The sequence below is a fragment of the Emydura macquarii genome, unplaced genomic scaffold, assembly GCF_026122565.2.
Source record: "Emydura macquarii macquarii isolate MOO-44397 ecotype Brisbane River unplaced genomic scaffold, CSIRO-AGI_Emac_v2 contig_3249, whole genome shotgun sequence".
In the NCBI taxonomy this organism is placed as follows: Eukaryota; Metazoa; Chordata; order Testudines; family Chelidae; genus Emydura; species Emydura macquarii.
Window position 1 is genome coordinate 461,673 of NW_027133386.1, and position 19,553 is coordinate 481,225.

At 46.2% G+C, this 19,553-nt stretch overlaps 4 protein-coding genes across 4 annotated transcripts; 1 reads left to right on the forward strand and 3 right to left on the reverse strand.

Moving 5' to 3' along the window:
• Window positions 1–1,660: 1,660 nt before the first annotated feature.
• On the forward strand, window positions 1,661–2,605 carry LOC137142758 (olfactory receptor 12D1-like). Its single transcript, XM_067532213.1, has one exon. The coding sequence runs from the start codon at window positions 1,661–1,663 to the stop codon at window positions 2,603–2,605; it is 945 nt and encodes a 314-aa protein (XP_067388314.1).
• A 3,907-nt stretch (window positions 2,606–6,512) lies between these two features.
• LOC137142810 (olfactory receptor 2AP1-like) lies at window positions 6,513–8,992 on the reverse strand. The gene is made up of 3 exons (XM_067532276.1): window positions 8,977–8,992; window positions 7,532–7,590; window positions 6,513–7,493 (listed from the first exon to the last, which is right to left on the reverse strand). The coding sequence occupies exons 1-3, from the start codon at window positions 8,990–8,992 to the stop codon at window positions 6,513–6,515; spliced, it is 1,056 nt and encodes a 351-aa protein (XP_067388377.1).
• Window positions 8,993–10,887: 1,895 nt separating this feature from the next.
• LOC137142740 (olfactory receptor 5AP2-like) lies at window positions 10,888–11,844 on the reverse strand. The gene has a single exon (XM_067532191.1). The coding sequence runs from the start codon at window positions 11,725–11,727 to the stop codon at window positions 10,888–10,890; it is 840 nt and encodes a 279-aa protein (XP_067388292.1). The 5' UTR covers window positions 11,728–11,844.
• Window positions 11,845–17,810: 5,966 nt separating this feature from the next.
• LOC137142749 (olfactory receptor 5AP2-like) lies at window positions 17,811–18,776 on the reverse strand. The gene has a single exon (XM_067532201.1). The coding sequence runs from the start codon at window positions 18,771–18,773 to the stop codon at window positions 17,811–17,813; it is 963 nt and encodes a 320-aa protein (XP_067388302.1). The 5' UTR covers window positions 18,774–18,776.
• Window positions 18,777–19,553: the final 777 nt, after the last annotated feature.

Genomic DNA, 19,553 nt, shown 5'->3' on the forward strand with positions numbered 1-19,553 from the left:
ACGGGAAGTGATTATTCCCCTCTATTCGGCATTGGTGAGGCCGCATTTGGAGTATTGTGTCCAATTTTGAGTCCTTCACTATAAAAAGGATGTGGACAAATTGGAGAGAGTCCAGCGGAGGACAACAAAAATGATGAGGGGGCTGGAGCACAGGACTTATGAGGAGAGGCTGAGGTAACTCGGCTTGTTTAGTCTGCAAAAGAGAAGAATGAGGGGAGATTTGATAGCAGCCTTTAACTACCTGAAAGGGGGATCCAGGGAGGATGGGGCTGGGCTGTTCTCGGTGGTGGCAGATGACAGAACAAGGAGCAATGGTCTTAAGTTGCAGTGGGGGAGGCCTAGGTTGGATATTAGGAAAAACTTTTTCCCTTGGAGGCTGGTGAAGCACTGGAATGGGTTACCTAGGGAGGTGGTGGAATCTCCATCCTTAGAGGTTTTTAAGGCCCGGCTTGACAAAGCCCTGGCTGGGATGATTTAGTTGGGGTTGGCCCTGCTTTAAGCAGGGGGTTGGACTAAATGACCTCCTGAGCTCCCTTCCAACCCTCATCTTCTGTGATTCTGTGACCGATAGGTCAGCTACAGCCTGATCTATCAATCCTCATCCTCAAAGGAAACCTGCTCCTCACTTTCAAAAGACGAGGCTGGGAGCTTAAATTGTGAACCTTGCGGGACACTAAAAATCATGGAACTGAACCGAGACCCTGGATTTGTGGCTTATTACAACAATCTGTAACCCCCACTCACAGCCCCCCCATAGCTGCCTCCCCTTTCTCCCCCTCCCGTCCACCCACCCAATGACTGGAGGGGTGTTAATTGGCCACTTCACGTTGAGAGATCACTTGCAATACGTGTTACTGCATACACTGACCAATCTGCCCCCGCTGAATTTAGCTGTGATGCTCTGAGTAAGGCTTTGTCTATACTCACACTTTTGTCAGGCAGAGGTGTGAAAAAACACACCTCTGACCCACGTCATTTCACCGACAAAAGCTCGGGTGTGGAGAGCGCTATCTTGGCAGGAGACACTCTTCTGCCGACATAGCTACCGCCGCTTGTTGGGGGTGGTTTAATTATGCCGGAGAGCTCCTTCCCGTTGGCCTAGAGCGGCTATGAGAGACCTTACAGTGGGGCAGCTGCAGTGGTACAGCTGTGCCGCTGTAACATCTGCAGTGTAGATATAGCCGGAGTTTCCCAGAAGAAGAGCTCTCTGTACGCTCGAAAGCTTGCCTCTCTCACCAAGAGAAGTTGGTCCAATAAAAGATATTAACCCCCACCTTGTCTCTCTAATATCCAGGGACTGATATGGCCACAGCAACACTGCATACGATAGATGGATGGATGGTGGGTGTGTATGGGGATGGATGGATTGATGGATAGATAGATCGATTGATCTCCATTCAGCCATCTGCAAAGTGTAGATGATTTGACGCGGAGACACAGGGCGTTTCAGGGTCATGAGACCCAGGGATGAAATCTGCTCACAGAAACGCTAGCACAACGACTGAAATGTCCAGAGCTGCGTAGAAGGGCTGGATGTCCATTTTTCATTAATTTTAAAAAGAAATGGGCATCTGAATTCCTAAGGACCTTGGAAAAACTCAGCTTCCAGTTCTTATGCCTCCTTTTACTCTTCATTTCCCCCCCTCCCACCCCTGCAGCGATGGCGAACCGGACGGAGGAGGTGAGCGAATTCATCCTCATGGGCTTGACCAGTCTCCAGGGGTTGCAGCACTTTCTCTTCGCCCTCTTCCTGCTTCTTTACGCAGCCAGCGTGCTTGGTAATGGGGCCATGGTATCCCTGGCGCTGACCGAGACCCGGCTTCACACCCCCATGTACTTTTTCCTAGGGAATCTCTCCTGCCTGGACATTTTCTACTCCACGGTCACTGTGCCCAAGATGCTGGCTGGTTTCCTCTCGGGACAGCAAACCATTTCCTTCACTGGCTGCCTGACCCAGCTCCACTTCTTCCACTTCCTGGGCAGCAGCGAGGCTGTGCTCCTGGCCGTCATGGCCTATGACCGCTACGTGGCCATCTGCAACCCGCTGCGCTATAGGCTGGTCATGAGCCCACGGGCCTGCCTGTTCCTGGCAGCTGCCACCTGGACCACTGGCTTCCTGCACGCCCTGATGCACACGGTCTTGACCTCCCGGCTGCACTTCTGTGGCCTCAGCCGCGTCCACCACTTCTTCTGCGATATCAAGCCCCTGCTGAACCTGGCCTGTGGCAGCACCCACCTCAACTTGACCCTACTCAACATCGTCACTGGGGGCATCGTGATCATTCCCTTCATCCTCACCCTCCTCTCCTACCTCTACATCATCTCCTTCCTCCTCCTGAAAGTCCAGTCGCGGGAAAGCAGGAGAAAGGCCTTCTCCACCTGCGCCTCCCACCTCACCGTGGTCTCTCTATTCTACGGGGCGGCCATCCTGACCTACGCGCCTCCCTCCTCCGGGGAATCCCCTGAATGGGACATGATGATCATTCTCCTCTACAGTGTGGTCACGCCTGCCCTGAACCCTGTGATCTACACCCTGAGGAACAAGGAGGTGCACTCTGCCCTGAGGAAAACCCTGCAGAGAAAATTCTTCCCAGACAGGACATGATCTCTGCTCTTGATGACAGATGTGGGGACTGGGAATAAAGTGCGGGCATCGCTGGGTGGTGGGCAAGATAGTGGAAGGGACTGATGGGTGGTGGGCACCGGGTGCATAACATAGGGATTGTTTGGTCTTTATGCATTGGTCATTATGGTTTATAGTGCAGGGACCGTTGTGCACCGGCGATGTGAACGTTGTGCATTGGTCAATACAGTGCAGAGGGCCCTTGTTCACTGGACACCGGGAAACAGAGCATCGGGAGTATGCACAGGGCACAAGACAATGGCCTGCCAAGTACCTGGATGACTTCTTGTCTCTTGCTCGAGTTGGAGAGACAGGTTAAATCTCTCTCTAGGACCCTGGGCCACCCCGTCCCACCTCCTTGCCACGTTTCATCACACTCACTGGGTACTTGAGGGAGGAAAAGTAGAAGTTGCTTGTGCTGGTCGCATGCTCTTGGCGGTTCCCACGTCTAGTGGGCAGGCTCAGCACAGGATTTGCCGTACATTTTCACCGTGGCTGGCTGGAATCCAGGAATTTCATTTTGAATAAAAAACTTGGACGTTTGCTTTCATTCCTCATTGTTGGTGAGAAAAAATGTTTAAAGTCTCAGTTTTCTTCCAGAGAGAAAGAACCCAGAGAAGAAAATGGAAAAAATAACATTGAGTTCAACTGATAAAGAATTAAAGGGTGGAAATATAATTAATATCCATCATGTGGTTTTGTGGAAAAGAGATCTTGTCAGACAAGCCGGATTTAGTTCTTTGAAGAGATTAGAAGTTTGGTTGATAAAGGTAATCGGTAGATGTAATATACTTAGACTTTGGTCATGCGTTTAACTTAGTCGGACACAACATTCTGATTTTTAAATGAGCACCTATGTGATATAAATAAAGAACACATTAAATGTATTATGAATTGTCTGTCTGACCGATTAAAAAATAGTTGTGAATCATGGTGGAATGGGAGTGTTTGTTTTTAAAGAGGCATGGACCAGTACGAGGCCCAAAACTATTCAACGTTTGTGTCAATAATCTGGAATTCAATCTAGAATCTCGGTTGATCAAATCTGTTGACGACACAAAGATTGGTGAAGGGGTGTAAACTGGACCCATTCAAACAAAATGTATTTTAATACAGCCAAATGCAAAGTTATACATCTAGGGACAAGGAATGCAGGCCAGAGTTATAGGATGGGAAACTGAATCCTGGAAAACGCTATCCTACCTACAAGCAATGACGCAGAAAAGGATCTAGGAGTCATAGTGGAAAAGCAATTCAGCATGAGCTCCTAGTGTCATGCTGTGGCAAAAAAAGGCTACTGTGATCCTTGGATGTAAAAAACGAAGAGTAGTGATCTGATTTTACCTCTGTATACTGCATTGGTCAGACCGATTCTGGAATACTGCATGGAGTTCTCATGCCAACATTTTTAAAAGGATGTTGAAAAATCGGAGAGGGTGCACAAAAGTGACTGGAGGGATCGAGAATATGCTTATAAAAGCTCATTCGGTTTAGCTGATCCAAAAGAATCCCAGTGAAATATTTGAACCTAATTCCCATAGGCTCTTTTGAAAATCCCAACCCTATAGACTCGTGAAAGATCAAGCAGTCAGAGTCATATAAAAAAACAGAGCTGGAGCTCACAGGCAAACGTGACACTATCAGACTAGAGCTGAAAAGAGACTGGGAGTGGCGAGCCCACTACAAAAAATAATGTTCCCTCTTTTGACATTCACACCTTCCCATCAACTCCTCCACCTAGCATGGAAGAATCCCATGCACAGCTACAGACTGGGGACCGACAGGCTAGGCAGCAGTTCTGCAGAAAAGGACCTGGGGTTACAGTGGATAAGAAGCTGGATATGAGTCAGCAGTGTGCCCTAGTTGCCAAGAAGGCTAATAGCATATTGGGCTGCTTTAGTAGGAGCATTGGCAGCAGATGGAGGGAAGTGATTATTCCCCTCTATTCGGCATTGGTGAGGCTGCATTTGGAGTATTGTGTCCAGTTTTGGGCCCCCCACTACAAAAAGGATGTGGACAAGTTGGAGAGAGTCCAGCGCAGGGCAATGAAAATGATGAGGGGGCTGGAGCACAAGACTTATGAGAAGAGGCTGAGGGAACCGGGCTTGTTTAGTCTGCAGAAGAGAAGAGTGAGGGGGGATTTGATAGCAGCCTTTAACTAGCTGAAAGGGGGTTCCAGGGAGGATGGAGCTAGGCTGTTCTCGGTGGTGGCGGATGACCGAACAAGGAGCAACGGTCTCAAGTTGCAGTGCGGGAGGTCTAGGTTGGACATTAGGAAAAGGTTTTTCCCTAGGAGGGTGGTGAAGCACTGGAATGGGTTACCTAGGGAGGTGGTGGAATCTCCATCCTTAGAGGTGTTTAAGCTGCGGCTTGACAAAGCCCTGGCTGGGATGATTTAGTTGAGGTTAGTCCTGCTTTGAGCAGGGGGGTTGGACTAGATACCTCCTGAGGTCCCTTCCAACCCTCATCTTCTATGATTCTAATACACCCTGATTGAATTACCTCGTTAACACTTGCCCGCCTGACTGTGATGTAACTCACCCATCCTCACACGTGTATATCTACCACACTGAAGTTTCCACTTCATGCATCTGACGAAGTGGGTTTCTGCCCACGAAAGCTTATGCCCAAATAAATGTGTTCGTCTTTAAGGTGCCACAGGACTCTCGCTGTTTTGATAAAAACAGACTAACACGGCCACCCCTCTCTGCCCAGTGCTTTATCCCCCAAACCAGTCCTCTTTCTCGACATATATGGGCTCATTTTTTTAAATGCAAGATGTTAGAGCAAATGGGAGTTAAGTGCCTGGGCATGTTTGAAAATCCACTTAGACACTTACCTGTATCTTCAGAACCTTTAATACTTTGGCCCTTCGGAATCCAATCACTTTCAGAATCGTTGGGACTTAGGAAATGCAGTCATTTACATGCTTTAGAAGGAGCCTGGCACTTTGGAAATGCAGAATTAGACATATTACAATTAATGGGAGTTAGGCACTAGGCACATTTGAAAACGTACTTAGATACCGATCTGCACCTTTGGACATTTTTTAATTCTGGGCGGTAAGAATCTAACTAACTCTGTAAGAGATTAGGATTTACAAATTTAGGGCTAAGTCTACACTGCAATAAAAATCCCTGATGGTTCTCAGCGCCAGGGCTTCAGGCTGCAATTTTATACCCCTGCTGCCTGTGTCCCGCCAACATGAGTCAACTGACCCAGCTGCGGGTCTTTTATTGCAGTGTGGCCAGATCCTAACTCATTTAGGTGCTTTTGAAAGATCCTGGCACTTTTCAAATCCAGAATTAAATAGCCATAGCTCCTCGTATATTTATTATTTTTTCACCTAACATTGAAATGATCTTTAGGATAAAGAGATGTTTTACCAGAATTCATCCATGTCAATTAATTATTTTATTTCAACACCGAGGAATCCTTTTGGGATCTAGCACACCACCAGTCACTGCATAGCACATGTAACAAACAGACATTATGAAGACCTGTTCAGTCACACCACGTATGAAATTGTGTAGGAAGCCCTGACACTAATGTGAGAGACAAAATATCTGAACAACCAGTAACCATCCAAAGGCACCCGAGATGAGTGTGATGTAAAATGTAGCCTTTTCCCTGCTTAGAGAAGAGACGCACATGAAATCTGGAACTAAAATTTTGAATTCCACGGTGCCGTGGGTTCGATGGAGCACATGGGGGGTTTGATTCCAATTGGGGCAGTAGTAAGTATCAACTCGAATCAAGTGGGAATGTCGTGATCTCAAAACTTAGCATGCCCTTGTGTTCCACAAGAAAATTCCCATCGGCATGAACTAGGCACAAGAGAAATGCTAACTCCCTTGCGAGTTGACAGACGGTTTCATTCCCCTATCAATCACTCTTCCTGAATTTCCGAGGGCACCCTACATTTACGGATAACTTTTCTTAGGGCCAACTTGATGTCTTTGTTTCTCAGGCTGTAGATGAGGGGATTGACCATGGGAGTCAGGACGGTGTAGAAGACAGAGAACATTTTGTTGAGGTCTCTAAGTGTCTCAATGTCTGGTAACAAATAGACAACCATCAGCGTCCCATAGTAGATTGTAACCACAATGAGGTGCGAGGAGCAGGTGGAAAATGCCTTTTTTCTCCCACTGGTGGAAGGGATTCTCAGGATGGTGGAGATGATACAAACGTAGGATGCCAGCATTAATAGAAACGGAGGCAGGGTGTCAATGGAAGAGAATATAAAGGTCACCAGTGTGATCAGGCTGGTGTCACTGCAGGAGAGTTTTATCAGGGGGGTGAAATCACAAAGGAAATGGTCAATTTCATTGGGCCCACAGAAATGTAACTGGGACATTAAATATATTACTATGGCAGTTGCCAGAAATCCACTGGTCCAGGACAGAGCTGCTAGCTGGAGGCAGACTCTGCCACTCATCAGAGCTGTGTAGTGTAGAGGTTTGCATATCGCTAAATACCGGTCATAGGACATCATGGATAAGAGAGAACATTCAACTGACACAAGAAAACCAAAGAAATAAAATTGAGTGATGCACCCACTGACTGAGATGGTTCTGTCCCCGGTCAGGAGACTGGCCAGCATCCTGGGCAGGATAGTGGAGGTGTAGCAGGTCTCCAAGCAGGACAAGTTCCCCAGGAAGAAGTACATGGGGGTGTGAAGGTGCTGATCAGTCACAACCAGTAAAATAATGAGGATGTTCCCAGCCACAGTGACAATGTAGATCACTAGGACCAGCAAGAAGAGAAGAATTTGCAGTTCAGGGATAGTCCCAAATCCCAGGAGGATGAATTCTGTGATGGACGTTTCATTTCCCCCTTCTCCTTTCTCCAAGAGCTGTACACAAGGACATGCTTGCTCCATTTTCCATGAGATATATCTAGTGACAGATAGAAAGTAACGAACATTGAAAGAGGTTGCTGTAGAATTGAACTCGGTAAATTTCCAGCTGTTTGATTTTAAAGGGAAAATGGAGAGCATATTTATCATATTTCACAGAGTCAAGACACTGTTTTCATCCCAGACTTTACACAAGGTTTTGGAATAGAGATACCCCACTTGACATCCCCAAAAGAGCCACTACACCCTTCATTTGTCACATTTCTGCTCCCAACTTATTTCATTCATAGATGCATAGATGTAAAGGCCAACTAGGACAGACTATGGCGGGCCACTGGATTTCCTTGAATCAGCTCCTGTTTGAAGTAGAGCACATATTTTAGAAAAAATAGCCAGAAGGTATCATGGTGATCATCTGGTCTGACCTCCTGCATACCATGAACCATAGCACTTCCCCAGTTACCCTTGAACTGAGTCCTCTAACTTGTGTTTCTGTAAAGCACATGTGACAAGGTGGAAAATATTCGCAATATTTTGTATCAATATTGTGCACAGATCTGTGTGTAGGTGCACAATTAATTGCTTGCTACAGGGTGAGATCAAAAGGGGCTATTAGCGGAACCGTATGGAAATGCAAATCAATGAACTAGATAAGGAGCGTCCCAGCAAACACTCACACGCAAGAGCCAGGTGACTACTTAGCAAAGTCACATAATTGTTTTACCAAGACTGGGAAATGAGAGAGACACCAGCCAAGTAGAGACACCACAAGAGGTTCTGTGGGGATGCAACTATCCCCACAGACCCTACAACTTGGAAGCGGGATTTGGAAGAACCTGAGTTATGGACAGAGGAGTTGAGCTTAGGCCAGACAAGAAACATCTAGCACTCTTTCTTCTTTTAACTTGCTTCCTCCATGCCGTGTTCCCTTGCTCAAATAAATCCCACTTTGTTTTTGAGGAAGCTAATCCCGTGTCACTGCAAACTCATTCTGCCATAGGCTCAGAGAGGGAAATCTATAGCAGGGCCAAATGCCCATTAGACCTGCTGGGGTAACACAGCTGTCACCAAAGGGCTGGTAATCCGGAGAGTCAGAGGATCCCAGCCGAGAGAAAGAGAAGCCCCGGGTCTTTCACTTGAAAGGGGTGCACTGGGAAAAGGACCCAAGGAGGGACAGCTTGCTCAGAGACCATGACAGCAAATCCTTCAGAACGGACTTGATTTTGAAGCCATCAAGAGACGGAGAAGCTACCACTTCCCTTGGCCCTTTGTTCCAATGGTTAATCCACCTCCCTGCTCATAATGTCTGCTTTATTTCTGAACTGAATTTATCTGGCTTCAGCTTCCACCTAGTGGTTCTTGTTCTGCCTTTCTCTGCTAGATTAAACAGCCCTTTAGCACCTGGTGTTTTCATCCCAGGAAGGCACTTACCCACCACAATCACATTGTCTCTCAATCTTCTTGCTGATAAGCTAAGCATTTTGAGCTCTCTCACCTTCACGGCAAGGCATTTTCTACAGCCCTCACACATTTTTTCTGGCTCTTTTTTTGCAGCCTCTCCCATTTTCCCAACATCCTTCTTTAAATGTGGACCTGCAGCAGAACTGGATGTAGTGTGGTCTCGCCTATGCCTGACAGAGAGGTAAGATCTCCTCCCTCCTCATCCTCTTCATCATGCTCATGGTTATACATCACTGGATCGCATCAGCCCTTTGTGCTACAGCATTGCCCGGGGACCCCGTGTGGAGTCTCTCGTTGCTGTGACCCCTAAACGTGCTGTGATGATGGTGAAGGTCTCACACACACAAGCTTCCCCAGAGAGGGACACAAACCTGATCGCATCAGGCTAGTGACTAGGCAGAGACACTAAACAACAGCAGAGAGAAGATGACTCTGCCCTGTGCAACCCCAAGAAGATATGCACAGCTCCTTCTCAGTCCTCTCCCCTCAGTGACTCACCTGCAAACCCTGGGACACATTCCATCCCCAGCTGTACCTGCTGATTTGTGTGAGTCTGTTGTGGAGGGGGCTGCAGACCGATTCTCTGCTGCAATATTTACAGCCACCCTCTGTAGTGTTTCAGTTCAACAATATTAAGAGCTATAAGGAGACGTCTCAAGGGGAGGATGGGGAATGAGACAGAGCAGAAAATGCATAAGGAAACCGTATGCTTGAGAGACAATTCACCCTGCTCTGCTTCCCAAGATAGCACGACTTTCTCCAGGAATGGTCAGCTTTCCCTTTGATCCCCAGCATGAGCGACCTTGGCCACATTGGTGAGAGGGTGGTGGGCTCAGGATTCGGATTCCACCATGCCTCTTCTCTCTGGAGTGTCTCAGCCAGTCTCATTCACTCTGCAAGGAGACCTACATTTTTCTGCAGGGCTAGGCTGCGCTTGCTTTCCTCACTTGATGCACAGAACCTGAGTGCTGTCTGCTCTGGGTTCTTACAGGCGTGGCAGAGGAGATCAGCCTCACCCTGGCCTTGACTGCTGTCGGCATCTGCCTTGAGACTTCTGATAATGATCTTTATTTAATTGTCATCACAAGGGTATTCAATCCGATTTTGCTCATTGAAACAGAATAAACATCAAGTCCATTTCACTCCCCATTCAAAGGGAATCTCCCTTTTTGTCATGCCCTGTGAGTGTGTGGGAGGGTTGTCTGGGGTCTAAGGCCTGGGCACATTTAAATATACATCTCGAAACTTATCTGCATCTTCAGAACCTTTAAAAATATCACCCTTAGGAATCCAACTAAGTTTCAAAGTCTTTTGGGACTTAGGAACCTAAGTCATGTCTGAGTTTTGAAAGATTCTGGCACTTTTAAAATGCAGAATTCTATAGCAATTTCTCCGTATGTATTTATTATTTTTTCACCTGACACAGAAAAGATCTTTAGGAGAAAGAGCTGTTTCACCAGAAATCATTCGTGTCTATTCATCATTTTATTTCAACATCCAGGAATCCATTGAGGATCTTACGAACCTTCTGATCATTGCATGATAAAACATATAACAAACAAATTAATAAAGGCTGACACAGTCTACCCAAATATAAAATTGCACAGGATGCCCTGATACAAAGGTGAGAGACAAAATACTCAACAACCCACTACTACCCAGTGGGATTCAAGGCCAGCACAATGTAAAAAGCAGAGAATTCCCAGCTCAGTCATATGAAACTTGTAACTAAAATCTTTAGTTCCACTGCATGGAATGCAGAGCACGTGAGAATTATGATTCCAGTTGGGACAGTAGAAAGCACCAACCCGAATCCACTATGAATGCAGCCAACCCAAAACTTAGCATGTCCCATGTTCCACAAGTAAACTCCCACTAGCATGACATAGGGACAACCTACATGCTAACTTTATAGTTATACCAGACTGATTCATTCCCCTATCAGTCACTCCTTCTGATTGTCAGAGAGCATCAGACATTTATGGATGATTCTTTTCAGGGTCTCCTTAACCTCTCTGTTTCTCAGGCTGTAGATGAGGGGATTGGCTAGGGGAGTCAGGACGGTGTAGAAGACAGAGAACACTTTGTTGAGGTCTCTAAGTGTCTCAATGTCTGGTAACATGTAGACAATGATCAGGGTCCCATAATAGATTGTAACCACAATGAGGTGCGAGGAGCAGGTGGAAAACGCCTTTCTCCTCCCACTGGTGGAAGGGATTCTCAGGATGGTGGAGATGATACAAACGTAGGATGCCAGCGTTAATAGAAATGGGGGCAGGGTGAATATGGAAGAGAATATAAAGGTCACCAGTGTGATCAGGCTGGTGTCACTGCAGGAGAGTTTAATCAGGGGGGTGAAATCACAAAGGAAATGGTCAATTTCACTGGGGCCACAGAAATGTAATTGGGACATTAAACATGTTACTATGGTCGTTGCCAGAAATCCACTGGTCCAGGACAGAGCTGCTAGCTGGAGGCAGACTCTGCCACTCATCAGAGCTGCGTAGTGTAGAGGTTTGCATATCGCTAAATACCGGTCATAGGACATCATGGATAGGAGATAACATTCTGAAGCTGTAAAGCAACCAAAGAAATAATATTGCACAATGCAGCCACTGACAGAAATGGTTCTGTCCCCCGTCAGGAGACTGGCCAGCATCCTGGGCAGGATGGTGGAGGTGTAGCAGGCCTCCAGGCAGGACAAGTTGCCGAGGAAGAAGTACATGGGGGTGTGAAGGTGCTGATCAACCACAACTAGCGCAGCGATGAGGATGTTCCCAGCCATGGTCACAATGTAGATCACCAGAAACGGGAGAAAGAGAAGAATTTTCAGCCCCAAGAGGTTCCCGAATCCTAGGAGGATGAATTCTGTGATGGACGTTTGATTTTCTCCTTGTCCAGTAGCTGTGTATAGGTTCCCTCTTTCTCCATTTTCAGTGACATTTTCTAACAAGAGACAAAAAGTAATAAACATTGGAAGAGTTTGTTGTGCCTTTAGACTTGGTAGATTTCCATCCATATGATTTCAGGGAAGTTCAAAGCGCAAACTGAGAGTATGGCTTGTGGTTGAGAAAGTAGTGCCTTTAACCATTGACTGACTTCACTTGTGGTTCATTCTGAAAAATCAAGAGATCAAATAACCAAATTGAGCTAAATTTATTGTCCACAGACAAAACCATACAATATGAAGAGGAGACATGCATAGCCTCTTTCTGAGATGCAATTCTTACATTGCAGCACATTCTCCTTACACAGAAGTTGGGCTTCAGAGATGCATATTTCAGTCAGTAGTATTATTAGAATGACACTACACGTTACAAAACGCTTTATACATCACTAAAATCCAACACAGCAGTGTGTAACCATTCCTTAACTTGTAGGTTTGTTCTCAAATTTTCTTATCTCTGTTTTTCTTTCCAAACCAATTGGACATAGAGATACATCCCAACCTGTGTTAGGTCACACAATTAATATATCTTGGTGTTCATACGTTTCTGATTTTCTAAAGCCAAAACTGACTTCAGCCTTACACAGTGTTGTGGGATACTTGACACGAGTGAACAAAATTGTGGGGGGAAAAAATACAATTAACTGGCATAGCCATCAAATATTCATATACAACTATAATTCATCTGTGCTTAATACATATTAACATGGTGTACATAATACGTATAACATGTGTATTGCCTAACAAAAGCATGTATGTCAAACTGGAGAATATCTGTATTGTTTTATATGGATATTGTGCATACCTCTCTGTTCGTTTACCATGGACTGCTTGCTATGGTGTGAGATCAAAAGGAGTTGTTGGAGGAATCAAGCTAGAAAAGGCAAAACAATGATCTAGATAAGGATCATCTCAGCAAACACTCACATACGATACCCAGGTTATTAACCTGTGAAGTTACACAGTGGTTTTACCAAGGCTGGGAAGCGAGAAATCAAAAGACACTGGCTGGATAAAGGGATTCATACAGAGACAGAGAAAGTGTGTCTGCGGGGATGCAAGTATCCCTCAGACTCAGAAGTGGGATCTGGAAGAACCTGAATGTGGACCAAGGAATTAAGCTTAGGTAAGATAAAAAGGTTCTTTGTTCTTTTAACTCATTTTCCTCAATGCTGCATTCAGTTGGGCAAATAAATCCCACTTTGTTTTGAAGATTTTCCTGTGTCATAGCAAACTCAATCTGTCACAGACTCAGGCAGGGAAATCTGTAGCAGGCTAAATTCTGGGTGGACCTGCCAGGATAACATGGTTGTCATTAATGGGGTTGTTACCTGGAGAAGTGGTGAGTGTGAGGATTGTGGGACCCAACCTGAGTGAAGGGGAATCTTGGGCCTGTCACTGGATAGGGGTGCACTCGGGGGCCTAGAGAAGGTTTCCAGAAGGGACAGCCTGCTCAGGACCATGAAACCCAATATTCAGTCTTGATTTTGAAGACATCAAGAGATAGAGAATCCACCTTTTCCATTGGTACTTTGTTCTAGCAGTAAATCTCCCTCGCTGTTATAAAATTGCGCTTTTTTTCTAAATGGAGTTTGTCTGGCTTCAGTTTCCAGACACTGGTTCTTATTATGCCTTTCACTGATAGCTGAAATAGCCTTTTTAAAATGTGGACACCCACCAGGGCAGTTCGGTCTCACCGATGCCTAGTAGAGAGGTAACATCATCGCCGTTCTCTTACGCAGCGCCCCCCCGGTTTATACATCACAGGATCACGTTAGCCCCTGTGTCACAGCATAACACTGGGAGATCTGGTTGAGTTGTTTCTACAATGTGACCCCTAAACTTGCGGTGGTGGCAGTGAGGGCCACACAGTTGAGCTTTCCCAAAGGGGATTGCCTTGTGCCAGTGCCTGAGACTAGGCAGAGACACTTACCGGCGGCACAGACGGGAAGACGACTCTGCCCTGTGCACAAAGGGAATGCTCCGGGCGGACATCCCTGGAACCCTCTCACCTCCGACAAGCCGGGGGCACATTCTGCCTCTCACTGCGAGCTGCAACCCAGCCCATGTGTGAGTGTCGACTGCGGGAGATATTGTATGCAATGCTCACAGCCGCACTCTGCACTGCCTCCGTTCAGCAACTGTAAGAGCAGTGTTGAAACATATCCAGAGGAGAATGAGGAATGACACAGAGCAGTAAATGCACACGCGATTGGTTTACCGGCAAGACACTTCAGGCTGCTTTGCTTCCCAATATCACCACTTTTTTTCCCTAAAATCCCCAGGATTTAACCCAAGAACCTGGAAAGATTTACCATTCATCCTCAGCATGAAGTGGCAGCCTCTCCCTGGATGATGACAGGGTGTTAGGATAAGGATCTGGTTTCCCCCGTCGCTCTGCTTTCCTCACTGTCTCATGCACTTTGCAAAGGCACCTACATTTTGCTGAAGCCGCTCTGGCTTTCTTGCATGGTGCACTCGGCTGTGTATGATACACAGAACCTCAGTGCCAGCTGCTCTGGGTTTTCACAGAGCTTACATGGGACAGCAGCCTCCTACTGGCGTTGGCTGTTGTTGGGATCTCCCTTAAGGCTGCTGCTAACAATTGTTTTAAAATTGCCCTCATGGGAGAAATAAACACTTTGTTGCTTGTTAAAACAGAGTAAACGTCAAGGGCACTTCAATCAAGACAGAAACCTCCAGAGAATCTCCCTTTATGTCATGCCCTGCATGCAGTGTGTGTGTCAAGAGACTCCTTGACTACTGGGTCCAGTTCTGTCTGGCCCATCTCAGAAGGGATATAGCAAAACTGGCAAAGGTTCAGAGAAGGACAGCAAAGGCAATGAAGGGTCTGGACTGGCTTGCATCCAAGGGCAGGCTAAAATGTGGACTGTTCAGATTAGAAAAGAGCTGATTCCGAGGGGATATGACAGAGGTCTACACAGTCATGAATGGGGTGGAAAAAGTGGAGAAGAGTTATTTACCATTTCCCACAACACAAAAACTAGCGGTCGCCAGACGAAATGAATAGTCGTGTGGCTCAATACAAATAAGAGGGGTTATTTTTTCACACCACACGTCCGTGGAACTCATTGTCATGGGACGTTGTGAAGGTCAAAGGTGCAATTGGGTTAAAAGAAGAACTGGATAAGATAATGGAGGATCATTCCATAAATGGTTATTCACCAAAAGGGTCAGGGCATGGAGCAACCCTAAACCTCTGGCTACCAGAAGCTAGGAGTGGAAAATGGGTGGATCGCTGTAATTCCCCTGTTCTGTACATTCCCATGGAGCTCTGATGCAGGCCACCGTCAGAGACAGGATACTGGGCAAGATGGACCATGCTCTGACCACTAAGGCAGCTCTTATAGTTGAAGGGTATCTCTCCACTGCTGGCATCATCGTCGGCAGTGCAGGATTGATTCTGCGGGATCGACTGACTGGCGGTGGAGTCCCACTCAGTCGAACCCGGAGGTGGACGCCATTAATCCACCTCCACAAGAAGAGTAACGCTGCATCGACCGGAGGGCATTTGCTGTCGGCACAGTGCAGTGGGGATGCCGTGGTAAGTAGGAGTTAGGAAGTCAACGGGAGAGATGCAGCTTGTGTATCTCCCATCGACTGCCGCCGATATCCGCCAGCAGTGTAGACCAAGCCTAAGAGTCTAAAACCTGGAACTGCAAAGGGACTTAGGTTCCTAAACCCCAGTGTCAGGCACCTAAACCCCAGTGTCAGGCAACGCTGTAATCCAGAAAACTCCTCTTTGTCTTCTGCTGAGCCCAGGAGGTTTGGAACCTCACTCCACACTTCTGTTTCCACTGTAAAAGTTCCCTAGGTGCCTACGTTGCAGACTCTCGGCAGGCACACCACCGGCTCTGGTTGTCTGTTCACTTATCTCGTAAGCCCCAGTCTCCTCATCAGGGGACAGATGTCCCAGCTTCAGGGCCTTATCTGGTACGTGAGCTCACAGCGCACCTACCACCAAATAATGGAGGAGGAAGCAGCTGACCTCCCTTTTAATTACCCTCACCCTTGGGCTAAAGTTATTACCCAGGATATGAGCGATCCCAATTCAGCCCTGTGACTGATTTGGAGAAGGTCTCTGACCAGAGGTTCGCCATCTATCAGCTGAGTGCCTTAGCCGCTAGACTAGAGGATATCCTGAAGTGGGCTCTCTCTCTCTCACTTGTACTCTCTCGTTTAATTTTGTTAAATAATTACATATTAAATGGTCCAGAAAACAAAGTGGACAAGCACTCTGTAGCTCACTGACTGGGGCATCCCCTGGAGAGTAGCAGATCCCTGTTCCAGTCCTTTCTCTTAGCCTTGCAGAGGGGAGAATTGAACCGACTGCCTATTCTGCAATTTCATTCCATGATTTTCAACCTAAATTCCAGAGGCACAGAAATACTAACCTTGCCATTTTACAGAGAGGGAAACTGAGGCCCAGGAAGGCGAAGGGATTTGTTCTAGACCACACAACAGATCAGTGGCAGAGCTGGGACTAGAGTGCGAGGTTCTGGATCTCAGCAGATGTGGCATATTCATCAGCTGGTGCAATGTGTTAAGATTTGGTTTTAAGTGATATGAATAGATGCAACAGCTAATTGTTTTAGATAGAAACAATGTCACAGTTCAGGGGAACTGCACCCTATTCTCCCTCTATTGTTCACCAAAGGCTTCCACACGCCGGCCATCATGTCTCTTGGGCAGAGCCACGTATCTCTTTCCCTCCGCACCAAGGTTTTTGCAGGCTGCATAGCTTCCTGCCCACACTACGTGTTCCCCAGTAAGCCAGGTCGCCCTTGTAGGCTGGCTTTGCTTTCTCCCCACCGATGGGAAACAGTGTAATTGCTACTGTTGTTACCACACAGCCCTTTTGATGCAAGCATGTTTATTCGTACGGTAAAAGCATCACAGAGAAAACACTAAAACAATGAAAGAAGCTACACACGTCAATATGTTGACCAGAGATAACCTCGACTCCGATCTTGGGCTCTGGCCATTCAGCAGACCTCCAAATCTCACTCTGGGGATTTCCTCTGGCTACAAGCACCTAATCCCTGTCACTCAGAACAAGTCCCCCCACCCCCCGACTCTGAGATTTCCTTCTTCGTGCTCTTTGGGACCTTTGATCCTGGGAATAGGTCATCTGTATTCAAAGTTCCCTTCCCCAGAGCAGAGCTTCCAAAGATCAGGCCCAGAGGTGGGTTATAAACATTCTCCTCCTCCCAAGTATTTCTTCTGAGAATTATTCAGTCTCATCTTAGCTCGCTGTTTCACAGTGTCCTTTGAAGCTCGTAAGATTTCCCAAGGTTACAGTAGTCATGTCTCCTAGACAAGTTGCGTTCAATCCTATAATAACTCCAACACAGTTGCATTTTTTAATACAATGAGCCCCTAAAACATTTAATCTGAATTCAATAAATTTGAACTTAATTTCATAAGGGTGGTCAATCATAATGCAGGAAATTGCTGTAGTTGTCACTGGCAGCAAAATACCTGTCCTCGTCTGGTTTAAAGAGTTGTGGTAGGCATGAGATGGATGCCCAGGAGCCTACCCAAGCCAGCAAGCAGTATATTCAGAGGTAGGTGCTAAGGGGACTTGTAAAGCAAAAATTTGGGTGCCTAGTGAAAACTCACCTACACCTACAGATTTTGGCAGCAGCTGAGCAGAGCTTTGGTGGAACGCAGCAGCATCTAACTCTGGGATCTTGGTGCCTCTCTTTGGACTTTATGTCCCAGATCCACAAGGGGATTTAGATGCCTAGACACCTAAAGATGAGGATAGGCACAATTGGGACCCAAGCAGGGTAGGTGTCCACTTCCCACTGAGGTCAACTTCTGGCTTTGAACGTGGGATCTTCAGAACTTCGGAGCAGACCTCTACATTTAAGTTAAAGGAGTAATTCCCACAGCAATCACTTCTTCTCAATTTCTATGAGCACCCTGCATTTACTGATGACTTTTATCAGGGCCAACTTGACCTCTTTGTTTCTCAGGCTGTAGATGAGGGGATTGATCATGGGAGTCAGGACGGTGTAGAAGAGAGAGAACACTTTGTTGAGGTCTCGCAGTGTGTCAGTGTCTGGTAACACATAGACAATGATCAGAGTCCCATAGAAAATTGTAACCACAATGAGGTGCGAGGAGCAGGTGGAAAACGCCTTTCTCCTCCCACTGGTGGAAGGGATTCTCAGGATGGTGGAGATGATACAAATGTAGGATGCCAGGGTTAATAGAAATGGGGGCAGGGTGTCAATGGAAGAGAGTATAAAGGTCACCAGTGTGATCAGGTTGGTGTCACTGCAGGAGAGTTTAATCAGTGGGGTGAAATCACAAAGGAAATGGTCAATTTCATTGGGGCCACAGAAATGTAACTGGGACATTAAACATGTTACAATGGTCGTTGCCAGAAATCCACAGGTCCAGGACAGAGCTGCTAGCTGGAGGCAGACTCTGCCACTCATCAGAGCTGCGTAGTGTAGAGGTTTGCATATCGCTAAATACCGGTCATAGGACATCATGGATAGGAGATAACATTCAGTTGCCACAAGCACACCAAAGAAATAAAATTGAGTAATGCACCCACTGACTGAGATGGTTCTGTCCCCCGTCAGGAGACTGGCCAGAATCCTGGGCAGGATGGTGGAGGCGTAGCAGGTCTCCAAGCAGGACAAGTTCCCCAGGAAGAAGTACATGGGGGTGTGAAGGTGCTGATCAACCACAACTAGAGCAGTGATGAGGATGTTCCCAATAATAGTGATTATGTAGATCACTAAAAACAGTAGAGAGAGAAGAATTTGCATTTTAGGGAGATTCCCAAATCCCAGGAGTTTAAATCCTATGGTATATGTTCGATTGTTGTCTTCTCCTTTCTCCATGAAATGTATGTAGGTTGCCTCTTCTCCAATTTTTCATGCAATATATCTATTGATAAATTTAAAAAGTGAGTGTTAAAAGAGATTGCATTACAACTGAACTGAGTAGATTTCCATCCACTTGAGTGTAGAAAATTTCCAACTGCATACCAAGAGCATGATTAACAAATTTTGAGAAAGCTAACACACTGCTTTAATCCCAGACTTTACACAAAGTATTGGAATAGAGATACCCCACTTGCCAGATCCGAAGCGAAGCTACACTATTAATTTATCAAACTTCTGCCTCCAAGTTCTTTCTTTTATAAATGCATAGATTTAAAGGCCAGACAGGACAGACTATTGTAGGCTATAGCATTTCCTTGAATTCATTCCTCTTTGAACTAGAGTATATATTTTTGAAATACAGCCAGAAGGAAATTCTTTAATAATCTAGGCTGAGTTCCTGGGTATTACAAGCCATAGCGTGTCTCCAGTAACTCCTACATTGAGTTAAGCATATGTAACAAATGTGGAAATACTGGCATTATTTTGTATCAATTCTGTGGTTAGCTCTCTATATTAATTTCCAGACAGGAAACACAAAACAATGACCTAGATAAAGAGCATCCCAGCAAACTCTCAGACACAATCACCAGGTCATTAGCCAGCAAAGTTTTATTCAGGCTGGGAAGAGAGAGATCAAAAGATATTGGCCAAGTGAAAGATTCACCATGAGGCACACAGAGAGGGTCTGTAGGGATGAAAACTATCTCCCAGACTCAGAAGTGGGATCTGGAAGAA

Coding starts and splice junctions, on each gene's coding strand:
- LOC137142758 (XM_067532213.1), top strand. CDS start 1,661: ATGGCGAACCGGACGGAGGAGGTGAGCGAATTCATCCTCATGGGCTTG.
- LOC137142810 (XM_067532276.1), bottom strand. Junction 7,494..7,531: donor CAATGTTCGTTACTTTCTAT/CTGTCACTAGAT, acceptor ATGGAGCAAGCA/TGTCCTTGTGTACAGCTCTT.
- LOC137142740 (XM_067532191.1), bottom strand. CDS start 11,727: ATGGCTGGGAACATCCTCATCGCTGCGCTAGTTGTGGTTGATCAGCAC.
- LOC137142749 (XM_067532201.1), bottom strand. CDS start 18,773: ATGGAGAAAGGAGAAGACAACAATCGAACATATACCATAGGATTTAAA.